Source organism: Lactuca sativa, chromosome 2 (assembly GCF_002870075.4).
Source record: "Lactuca sativa cultivar Salinas chromosome 2, Lsat_Salinas_v11, whole genome shotgun sequence".
Taxonomy (NCBI): Eukaryota; Viridiplantae; Streptophyta; class Magnoliopsida; order Asterales; family Asteraceae; genus Lactuca; species Lactuca sativa.
This window is the reverse complement of record NC_056624.2, coordinates 143,667,005-143,679,019: the sequence shown is the minus strand read 5'-3', so window position 1 is coordinate 143,679,019 and position 12,015 is coordinate 143,667,005. Positions and strand designations below refer to the sequence as shown.

General features: G+C 32.6%; 2 protein-coding genes across 2 annotated transcripts; both read left to right on the top strand.

Annotated features, from left to right (window-relative positions):
* The first annotated feature begins 706 nt into the window (after positions 1 to 706).
* LOC111887831 (mitochondrial import receptor subunit TOM20-like) lies at positions 707 to 2,105 on the top strand. The gene is made up of 6 exons (XM_023883982.2): positions 707 to 984; positions 1,109 to 1,195; positions 1,301 to 1,466; positions 1,549 to 1,596; positions 1,677 to 1,736; positions 1,851 to 2,105. The coding sequence occupies exons 3-6, from the start codon at positions 1,458 to 1,460 to the stop codon at positions 1,974 to 1,976; spliced, it is 243 nt and encodes an 80-aa protein (XP_023739750.1). The 5' UTR covers positions 707 to 984; positions 1,109 to 1,195; positions 1,301 to 1,457; the 3' UTR covers positions 1,977 to 2,105.
* A 7,089-nt stretch (positions 2,106 to 9,194) lies between these two features.
* LOC111887807 (mitochondrial import receptor subunit TOM20-like) lies at positions 9,195 to 10,562 on the top strand. The gene is made up of 5 exons (XM_023883953.2): positions 9,195 to 9,246; positions 9,363 to 9,532; positions 9,657 to 9,704; positions 10,199 to 10,300; positions 10,446 to 10,562. The coding sequence occupies exons 1-5, from the start codon at positions 9,195 to 9,197 to the stop codon at positions 10,560 to 10,562; spliced, it is 489 nt and encodes a 162-aa protein (XP_023739721.2).
* The last annotated feature ends 1,453 nt before the right edge of the window (positions 10,563 to 12,015 follow it).

Sequence of the window (12,015 nt, the reverse complement as noted above, 5' to 3'; positions counted from 1 at the left end):
GAATAGATCAAGTTACAATCTTAAGATCTTCGAAATCCGTTGAAAAATGTTGAAAATCGCCAGAAACCGTGTGCAATGGCTAGTATTTTGTCTGTTGGATTAAGGGGGTATTTATACAAGAAATCATCAACATATAAGGCTAAAATTGCGGAACACGACTCGTGTTCCAGAAACATGACCCGTTTTTGGAGGCGGACAGTCAGACACGTCCCAGATCCTTTCGAATGATGTATGATGCTGTTTCAAGACATTTTTTTTAACACGACCCGTGTCAGAGGGAGCATAGTGCATGTTTGGCCGTCGTGCTAAATAAGTCTTTGAAAATCAGATAAACCAGAAAACAATCCTTGGGCTTGGGACTAGGGGTGTAAACGATTTGAGTCGAGCCCTAGCTTGTCCAAGCTCAAGCTCGGCTCGTTTAATTTTGAGGAAGCTCGAGCTCATGCTTGTTTAATTCGATATCGAGTCGATCTTTTAACGAGTCGGCTCACTTACACCCCTAGTTGGGACACAACTTATGTTTGGTTTCTAGGTCTTTGGTCTTCAAAAATTACAAAACTCAAACAAAACTTCGTGATGGAGACATGTGCCGTGTCAGAGTGAACACCGCCCGTATTCGGCCACTTTAATTATTATTTTCTGGAGAAAACATGGAGCTAAAACTTGAAAACATGTAATCGTAGTTCGTGATTATTTGTTGGCGGGGATAAGGGTAGTTTTCGTATGAAATAAAATTTTTGTAGGACCTAAGTGGCTATGCGGTATAACTATAACTCCATTACTCCAATATTTACCGCAGAAAAATTCAAAAACATCACGTATCCGACTCTCGAATTTCAGTAGTCCCCCGAAGCAGACGGCAACGATGGAAGTGCAAACGGCAACGACAGAGGCACAACGGCAACGAAGGAGGCGCAACCGAACTTGGATGACCTTCTCCAGACTGTCAGAAACACCTATATCGAAAACCCTCTGGATAACGAGGTTAGGATTTCGCGCACCACTTGTTAAACGTATCTTCGTGTTTCTGTGCATTCTTGTTCTTATCGTTACGTGTTCCATGACGTCATCTGATTCGTGTATTTCATTGTTCGTCGATTGGTCATAGAATCTAATCAAACGGGGAAAGGCTTTGCTTAAACTGTCTACATTCAAGAGTGTAGAGGAAATGAGGAATCGAACACTATGGTTAAAGGTAAGCCGTGAATGCTTCGATCTATTCTCATTGATGTAATTCTTTTGGATTTAATCTAATGTATTTGCTAGGTTTTGATTTCTTTGATTAAATTTCATTCGACAGTAGCTATATCGGAACTGTATGATGCATTGTTATTTGTTCATCGACTCTAGGAAACATGAGGCATTGTGGTGCATGGGTAGTGCTCTTACTTCTCTTGCCATTATGACTCCTGATCAAGATTCAGCTAAAGATCTCTTTTACTTCCAGAAGGCAATTGATGTGGCAGGTTTCACGTCTACAATTGATTTTTTGTAAATCAGTTTATCTAATGAACTTTACTATAATCGATTATTGATTGGCTGTTGCAGGATCCATGTAATGATCTTTATCAGGAATCATTTGAAGAGGCTGCGAAGGTACATTGTTGCTGAATGATGAATTATTTGATTTTTTTAATGCTTTATAAGCAGCTGAAAACTACTGTGATTTCTTTCAGGCAATTGAATCGCATCAACAGGCTATGGCATCAGGAGCTTCAACATCTTCCTATGCCAGTGTATCCACCTCTCCTATCTACAAATGAATAATCTGAGAGCAAAAAAGTCATTTTTTTACTTGCTTGTTGATGAAGTTGTTAAATGTGTTGGTTAATAAATCAAATTGTGTGCAGTTATTGCAGGGTTTGAAGTCACGGAAGAGTAGGACTTTGCAGAAGGCTTTGATGTATCAGATATGTGGATGGGTTATTCTTGCTGCATCCATTGTTGGGTTGGTAGGATTTGCAAAAACTAAATGATACAAACACACAAATTGTGGTCAGATTAGAATTGGTTATGATCAAACATTCTATTCAAGAAATCGAATCGGCATGATTCATTGATGTTAATAGCATCTGTTATGGAGTTGCCCTATAATTCATGCTTAATGAGATTGTTATTCATTTTACATGGACAAAAATCAATACTTTATTTATTAGTTCGATTTGATATCCATATTGTTATTCTTTTCATCTTTTACATTTTCATTTGGGGGGATGCTTAAAAAAAGCCAATTTCTTTTTTGTATATTAAAACCATTATACTCTCATTAACCCAAGAAAATCAAAACTCTCTTCTTTTATTTGAAAAAATACGAATCTAATATAGTAGGATTTATGTAAGAAAATTCTTTGAATTGTGTATTCAATGATGAATAATGTATTAATTAGTTGCATAGCCCATCAATGTGATTAATATCAACGTATTGCATTGAGAAAATTCATGATGAAATATTAAAAGAAACATATTCAAACTAATATCATATAACGATTTATATACGTTTTATGATGAAATATGGATTAATTAGAAACATAATCAACCTAATACTCAGCAATATAAGTAAATAAATAAATCATGACTTTATTTTATGAAATAGATCCGTAAAAGAATAAACACACATTCATTACTATGTGTGTAGACATTCCACCTCATCTTGACATCGAAAACACCATTCACATGGAATGGTATAGTCTTTTCCATGAAGAAAGAGATAGAGATAGGGAAGAGAATGAAGAGAGAGATAGAGAGAGGGTAGAAGAGTAACTGAGAGAAGAGCACAACAAGTTCTTGCCGTTTTTCTTGCCATGCGGTTTCTACCATGAACTAGGCAGGGTGTTTACCATGGTAAAATGTGTCACATATGCTCCACCTCATTCTTACCACACTCCACGCCCTCCAACCTAATATGACAATAAGCTTTTTGAACTCAACACACATTCAATGATATGGGTTGTGGTATGTGTTGAAAACAAGGAAAAATATTTTATTTCTACTAACTTATAACTATAAGATTGTTGGTATGAATAGGAGAAACATGTAGCCAAAAACAACTTATATCTTCTATTACCTCCCATTAATATATGGATGTTCGGAAGACCAAGTGTTAAAAGAAAGAGGGATTCATCAGAAAGAATTTGTAATCATAAAGCTTCAAAAGATAGGAAGAAAAATAGCATGTAACATATGCAAGGAAGATGGTCACAACAAGGTTGCATGTAAGTTGGTGGACAAACCAACGAAACTTTAAGTAAGGAGTCTAAGAAACAAAAGACTAAGAAAGTATTATGCGTTCTATTCTAAAGTTTTTATAGTATTTGAACTCTAACATATAACATGTTTGAGTGTATGTTGCAATAGAGGTTGTTGTACAACTGTACAAGGAGGTCTGTAAGCAGAGGTTCAACAAGCAAGTAGTGACGGTTGAGGTGCAAAAAGAAATACAGATTGCAATTCCTCAAACAACACAAATTCAGTAGAACGAGGAAGAGTCAAAGGATTGTCAAACAAACACTAAACATATGCACAAGGGAATTCACCAAGCAAACAAATTTAGATGGTTATAAGTGTAAATTACACAAATGGTCCGTATGGTTTGGGGTACTCTGCAAGCATGTTTGGTCCTTAACTTTTTTTCTTAACTTGGATGGTTCATTTTACATCATTTTGTTGCACTTTTGGTCGCCATTTGACCTAAAAAGACTATTATGCAACTATTAACTTTTTTTAATTGATTTATTATTTACAAATTATTTATAAAATTAAAAAAACTATTAATAATATTCCCCGCCCCTTCCGTTTATCTTCATCATCATGCAATTGACCGCCACCCTCTTAAACTCGTTCGTCTCCCTCTATCCTTTCTAAAGTCCATTTGCAGAATACAAAATAAACCCATATTTCCATCTGTAGAGTTGTTTAGGGTTCCAACGGAAACCTCTATACCGTTATTACTCTTGTTTCCATCCATAACTATTTAGGGCTCCAACGGAGACCTACGTTGGAAACCTATACACTACTGGAGATCCAAAAGTGTCGATGACCTAAGGCTTGTGTTATTATCATTAGACTTGAGCAAACAATTAGCCGGTTAGATCTATCAATGATAACACTACTATCATCGCAGTTATGAGCCTTCGTCTCTCTCACCCATTTGTGTTGCCATCTACAAGAGCTAACACTACTGTCACTGATGCTCTTACATACGAATCAAGAATGCAAATCATCAACACAAATCTAAAAATAATAATGTCGTCTATCTAATCACCATCATTACTCTTTTCTAGATTTTTTGGTGGCTTTGAATTCTGATTTTGGCATGAAATCGATAAAACATTTTGACAAATGATATGTGTTTGTGAATGTAGATTCTCTTTGTCTCTTTCTCATCTCGTTTGTACCGGATATGAATATTTGTGTTTGATTTTCTAGTTTTAATTTCTGGTCTGATTGCTATATGTTGGCTTCTGATTCTATGTATATGAAGGCTCAAAGCCTCCACAATCGTTGGGATTTGTAGATTCAAAATCAGTGAAATTGAGAAAGATAGAAGCTCTAGTTCGTAACTGATAGGGAGATACGAAGGTAAACTTGATTTCAGAGGTTGTAATGGTAAAAAACATGAGAAAGTGGTGGTAATCGGGCGTATATTAGCGATGGTTTGCTAGAGTTGAAGTACCGTTGTTGCCGGAGATGGTAATAGCTGACATCAATTGTTTTGATGGTTCAGCAGTATATGGTGTTGCCCTCCCTCCTTAAAGTTAGAGGGTTCAAGTCATGTTACAGACATAGGTGGATTTAGGAGAATAGTTTAGGAGTAGAATAAATTTGCCATTCCAAAAAAATTGTTTTGATGGAGTGGGATAATTAGTGGGCTTATTGTTATTTTTAAATAATAAAATTATTTAGAAGATAATAAATAAATTAGAAAAATATATTAATAAGGGCAAAATAGTCTTTATACTTCGGACAGGGACCAACCACGTAACAAAAACATATGTTGGGGTCTATCCGAGTTAAAAAAAAAAAAATTACTCTTGTTATAATTATTAAGGCTTAGTGAGCTTCTCAGTATACCATATATTACATCATATATACAATGCATCAACATAAAGTCATCAGCTCTAACTCCGACCTACCAACTCTCCTATCAACATGTATATAACATACATAACATTTGTACATAAAATAACGACTCTATCCCAACCCTAAGTGAATAATATGGGCCAAATCATAGTCTTATAATCACTTCCTGCCATGAGCCAAATCATGGTCTTTCCTTGTAATGCCAAGTACTAAATCCTAGTCTTACATATAATTGTCATGGGGGTCATATCCTAGTCTTTCATACAATTGTCAGGGGCTAGATTTTGGTCTTTCATACAATTCATAAATTCATATGTGGTCAGAAATCAGATAGACAGTCGAACAGATAGTACGCCCGAAAGCAACAAATCAAACAAGAACCATGCAATAAGGTTTTAGACCAAGAGCTCTCAGGCTATCAAACTTAACCATCTACAACCATTACTAGCATTATCCTAACCAATCATGACACCTAACAGTATCATATTACCAAAAAACATTAAAGACATTAAATACACCAAAGGGAATCTTGTTGTTAATCATTTCCATTATATATTGATATTTGTTGATCATTACAAAAAGGCTAAATTACCAACCATACCAAAAAGGATTCCAACACACATTTCGCTTACTACTTATACGGACACACTACATAACCTTAACTATAACCAAAGTTATACAATTCATCTCATGTACCACCTGACATCCAAACCTAGAAATTAATGACATACAAAATGCATATAAGGACAAAGACAACCAACTCAGTCCATTTCAACTTTGTGCTTAAACTCTTAACTTCTAATTTCAGCTTCAAAACCTCCAAATCATGCTTTACATGTTCCTCATTTCAATACATATGGGATATATGTTAACATTTCTTTAATATATATATATATATACATATATATAAATATATATATATATATATATATATATATATATATATATATATATATATATCGGTTTTGATATAGTTTTTTTTGTCATTTTGACTCTGTTAAGTACACAAATCTGCCATTGCCATTATTGATCATATTTGACAACATTATTATATCAAACACAAACTACCAATAATCATTAAAGATTTTGGATGCATCAAAGTGTTGTTTGTTTTTTAAAAGGTAAAAGTTTTGTAATCTATGGACCACATTTGCAAACATATGTAGAAGAATAGGTATACCAAACGTCTCGATCTTGCAAAAAGAAAATTGTTTGATTTTTAAAGTTTGTAGGCTGCTAAAGTAAATTAAAATTAAAATTAACTGATTTTTTTTTTTATCTTAAAAGAGTTTTTTCTTAATTACCTTTTATCAATATTTTATCTCTAAGTTATAAAAAAAACTAATTTGCAAATTCAAAACAATATTCATGCATAAATAGAATCAATCAACTTATTCAAACCGTATAAAAAAAATACAAAAATGCTATATATGTGAATATTCATGAAACCATCTATAGGTAAGCATATTTAAAAAGATCTAATTGAAAAAAGTATATAGATGAAACAATCTACCGGGAAATTTAAAAAGATGATTCATAAGTAATAAACACAAAAAATAGGATGAATCATCAGATTCCTTAAATAGATGAGAATTAGTTCAATTTGACAATATTATTTGCTAATCCATTGTTTAGTTAAAAAGAGCTTGTCGATTATGAAAATGGGTAATTGAGTTTGTTGAATAAGATCATGTCATTGTTTGATTAAAGAAGTTAACTTCCCAAACAATTTGAACTATCATTGACATCACATTAATTTTGCTTTCCCTAGATTTACTTTATGTTAATATTTATATCAAATAATGTAGTTTTATAACCTTTGCTTACTTATTAACATTACAAAAAGGCTAAATCACCAACCACATCAAAAAGATTGCAACATACATTCCTCTTACTACTTATATCAACAACTACATAACCTTAACCATAACCAAAGTTGTATAGTTTATCCCCTATGTCACCTCAAACCCAAATCTAGAAGCCAATGACACGTAAAGCACACAGAAGGACGAAGACAAATAAATCAGCCCATTTTAACATTGTCCTTAATTTCTACACTTCCAATTTCAGCTTTAGAACCTCCGAAACATGTTTCACATGCTCCTCATATCAATACATATTAGTGTTTGTATTGACATTGATAGGTTTTGATAACTAAAATGATACATTTTCTTATGCACGGAAACGGAAACATAGTAAAAATAATTGTTTTTTACCATTTAAAAAAAACCATCAAGGTTCTAACTACATAGGTTATAATGATATTAAAACAATCATAGGGTATTTTAGAATGACAACTTTAGAGCCATTGATCCTGTTCGGATTTGGGAGTTGATGAAGATGGAAAAGATAATAAGTTTGATCTTCTCTATAAGTATCCACCAATATGAGTAAGTCATGAAGGTGCTAGTTCTCTTCATGTATCTTGAACTGCTTTAGACTTCAAGTACTTAATACAATTAAGTACAAAAGGAGAAGTATTTCTAAACCGTCAATACTCTTAACTAGCTTCAAAAGAGAGCAAGAGAGGAATAGGGATATAGGCTACGAATTTCAAGAGGGAAGACAGAAACTAGCTAAAAAACTAAGTGTTACATTCTCTTACATACACACCATCTAAGATCTAAAGCTCATAATTCCATTTAATGCAAAGTGATGGTCATTAAGAGGCATGAAGTGTGTAAGAGGGAGGTTGGCAAGCAACCTCCCATCCCTTAGAAACTTACGACCATGAGGAGAGATAAAGGAGAGGGTGAAGTCTTCAACATATTACTTTAATAAACTAATGTATCTTGTAAAGTCTAGTGGAATCCTAAGTGTCTAAAAACTTGTATATGACTTATTAAATCATACAATATGATTATAACTAATTTATACTCTCTTGCCCTTATAGTCCCTAATAATGCCACCCCCTGCTGCCATGCCATTCCTTGAAGAACCATCTGTGTTCAACTTCAAAATACCAAAAGGGGGAGGAGCCCATTTGATAAATATCATTTTCATAAAATATTAATTATTCGCTAATTAAATACAAGAGTTGAATTATTTATTACTAATCAAATACTTAATAAATATGTAATATGTGACAAGTTGATAAAAGTGTGATCCTATAAGATCAGATGTTAATAGCGATATTATTCGACGATGATTATTGAAAATATAAATCCAACAAACATTTCTATAATATACTAGGTTTTAATAACTTTTGCCTCGTTTAAGTACAAGAATATACTATTGCCATTATGGACCATATTGTATGACATTATTATGAGAAACACAAAATACCAAAAAGCATTTAAGACATTGAATACACCAAAACATGAATCTTGTTGTTGATATCTTGCGTTATATACCGATGTTTGTTAGTCATTATAGAAAAGTTAAATTATCAGCCACAACAAAAGTATCCCAACATACATTTTGCTTACTAATTATGCCAACACACTACTAAAGAACGAATATTCACATAACCTTAACCATATCCAAAGCTGTATAATTCATCCGTCGATACCCATCTCACATCCAAACGAAGAAAACAATGACACACAAAACACAGACAAAGACAACCAAGTCAACCCATTTCATCTTTGTCCTTAATTTTTACACTTTAGATTTCAGCTTCAGGACCTCCAAATCATGCTCCATGATATTCTTTACTTTGCACTATGAGGGAAGAAACATTTAGGTTGCTCCACAAGCTGGTTAACTCACAGATGAATGTCATTATTTGTCCATGAATTTCGTATTAAAGACGAGGATAGAGTCGTGCGGTGAATTAAGGATCTTGGATATTTTTTATGAAAAATAAAGGAACAAAGAAAAAGGTGTTGTCACCGGTGCTTAGTTGATAATTTGAGGCTTACGTGGATTATAATAAGCGACACCATTGATACTAGTGGTGGATCAGTGTTATGGGGGTCCATGGACCTCACTTGAAAGTGGATCCTAACCATTATCCTAAAAAAATTCATCTTTTGCTGAAGTTATCTCTTTTGGCCCCCATTTTTGCTAAAAAATCATTTTTTTGTAATATTTTAATAGAAAAACCCCCAAAAAAATCAAATTTTTAGATTTTATTTTCTGCTTTCAAATTTTTGTCTAATTTTTTATATAAGATGGACTCCAATTATATTTTGCTCCAGATCCGTCACTATTGTATACAAACCGGTAAGAAATATAGTTTTGGCCCTTTTAGTGGATCAATTGTTATTTTGGGTTAATACATTAATTCTTTTTTTCATGTTTATAAAATAATTTTGACTGAATGAATAAACAATGTTTAGAGGCTATGTCAAAACTTCATAAGGCGTTGACTATCGATCCTACAAATGATAAGGCTGTGTGGTACTTAGGGGAAGTTCACAAGTTTAAGGCGTTTCTAAACCCCGATCATGATGAGGCGAAAATTGAGTATGACGTGGCATTTCGATATTTCATAAAGGCTGTAGAACTGGTATTAATTAATTACTTCATCCCTTTTCTTGTACATAAAATTATTTATTTATTTATTTATTTATGTTCTCTAAGCATCAAATCCATGTGTTGATGTTTTCTGTTGAAATGTATTGTTGTTTCAGTCTCCACGGAATGAAGATTATCGCTACTCTTTGAAAATATGTGCTCAGGTAATTCATTCATTTAAATTTCTTCACTTGTTTCTCTTTATCAATTAATTGCTCTAGGTTAATTATTCTGTTTTTACTAATTCCACAATATTATGTAATTTAAATTTACTTTCACAAAATATTTGAAGTGAATCATAATCACATAAATTAATCACTCCTGGTTTGTTTTAGTTTAACCACCTTTTGACCTTTTACCAAAATGACCACCTAAGAACCTTAAAAGAATGAATAAAAAACATATTTTTTTTCATATGATGTTAGTTTGCAGTTTCTTTCTTTCTTTCTTTCTTTCTTTTTTCCGAAATGTGAACATCTTTGCAATATCTTTGTGAAATATGATTGTTTTCAATTTATTGGAATTTTGCAATTGATTGACTCAAATGGTTATTTTGTTTTTAAAAGTTTGTCAATTTTGTGATCATCCCATATTTTGTTCATTAAGTAATTCAAATTTACTTTTAACTTAAAAACAACAAAAAAAATCAATCATGCAGCCTGCACCTGAGATGCACAAGATGAGGAACATGCAAGGTGAAGTTGGTCTAGTTGATCAGATATTGGCTAGAGAGTCTGGTGCCTCTTCTTCAAGTGTTAAGGTTATTATGATAATAATTTCTTTATTTATTCTTTTCATTATATACTTCTATGTGTATGATTTTGCTTAATTATTGCACATTATTTTATTTCCCTAAGTTTTGACCATTATATATAAATGTGACTATTGTGTGTTGTGTGTTGTAGGGCACTTATGATTTAAAGTGTGAGTTACTTGGGGGCGTAATTCTTGCTATTGGGCTTGTTGCATGGATAATTATGACCAAGTCCAATGTGCCTCCACCTCCATCAAGTTCAAGATAAGGAAAGCTTAGTTTAGTTAAAAAGAACTCATTTTATTAAAAGATAAGGTCACATGACACAAATCTAAATTTATGTTGGTATAAAGAATGAGCAATGCAATGGTATTAAAGTAATGAAGGTTTTACTATTGGAATCCAATTACGTTGGTATCATGTTATGCTAATGAGTTGAGACATTTATTTACCAGTAAATTTATTCAATAAAAGGCTTACATTTTTTTTTGTTAAAATAAACCTAACTCAACATATTCAATGTTAGTTTATTAATGGAGCCGGGTTACCGATGCATAAATTGGATTTATTTCTAAAATAACCCTATATTTTATCTTATGTTTGTTTTAGATTTTTTTTTTCAAAATAAACCCAACTTTTATATTCATTATTGTTAGATGTTAGATTCCTTTGTGACTCAAGTTTTTCTTATCAATATCCATATTATAAATAGTCATTAAATTCCTCAAACATCGCATTATTATTCAGTTTCGGTTTAGTAGACTTAGGACCTTCAATCCCTAAATTAGCGAAAGAGAAGAATTTAAAATATGAAAAACCGAAGATCATTTATCAACATAGAGATCCTGTCTTCGTCTGTATTAAAAAAAATAATAAAATAAAATAAAAATTAAAAAAAAAAAAAAAAAAAAAACATATTCAACAACAGCCTTTTACGAAAATTTTGACAATATATTCATCAAACATCTTTTATGAAAATTCATGTATTTAGCGAGCTCTTTTATGAAAATCGCTAAGGGTTGTTTTTGTTTTTTTGAAACCGGCGGAAAATATATTAAACATTCTAGCCCAAGAAGAAACAAGACAGGGCAAGCAAACAACAAAATACAAGTTTTACAAAACATTAAAAGGATAACACATCCAATCCACCCATTTACACTCCTTTTCTTTCCTCTATGTTTCACTCAATTAAAAACTAACGAACATATATTATCCGCCGCTTTGGGAACATTAGTTCTCACGTTGTTGAACACAATATCATTTCTCACCTTCCAAGTGCACCAACGATAACCATAAAGAATAGCCAAGAGGATTGTTCGTTTTTTGGGACAATTACCCTAGACCGCATTGTACTCCAAGAGCTCTCTAACCGAATGAAACTGAGTAGGAGAGAGGTTACACCAATTCAAAACCTCACACAAATACAATAACTTCCAGTATTACCAAAACGGGTAAGAAACTTTGGTTTTTGTCCATATTTAGGTAACCATGTTTTTTTTCATACACATTTGACCAATAAACTTGTTTGACCTGTTCATAATAAGGTAATATTACCGTAATTACTAGCCATATTACCTTATTTTGAACAGGGCAAACAAGTTCAATGATTAAATATGAACGAAAAAAATATGGTTACATAAATGTGAACAAAGACCAAAGTTGGTTACCTTTCTAGGTCATTGACCCTTAGATCTACCCCATTGCCCAATAAAAAGCGCATC

Bases quoted from the DNA above. Each gene is read 5' to 3' on its own strand.
- LOC111887831 (XM_023883982.2), top strand. The intron at 1,597-1,676 runs GTACATTGTTGC...GATTTCTTTCAG, and splicing joins CATTTGAAGAGGCTGCGAAG to GCAATTGAATCGCATCAACA. The intron at 1,737-1,850 runs GTATCCACCTCT...AATTGTGTGCAG, and splicing joins CAACATCTTCCTATGCCAGT to TTATTGCAGGGTTTGAAGTC.
- LOC111887807 (XM_023883953.2), top strand. From the start codon at position 9,195: ATGGACTCCAATTATATTTTGCTCCAGATCCGTCACTATTGTATACAA. The intron at 9,247-9,362 runs GTAAGAAATATA...AACAATGTTTAG, and splicing joins TCACTATTGTATACAAACCG to AGGCTATGTCAAAACTTCAT. The intron at 10,301-10,445 runs GTTATTATGATA...TGTGTGTTGTAG, and splicing joins CCTCTTCTTCAAGTGTTAAG to GGCACTTATGATTTAAAGTG.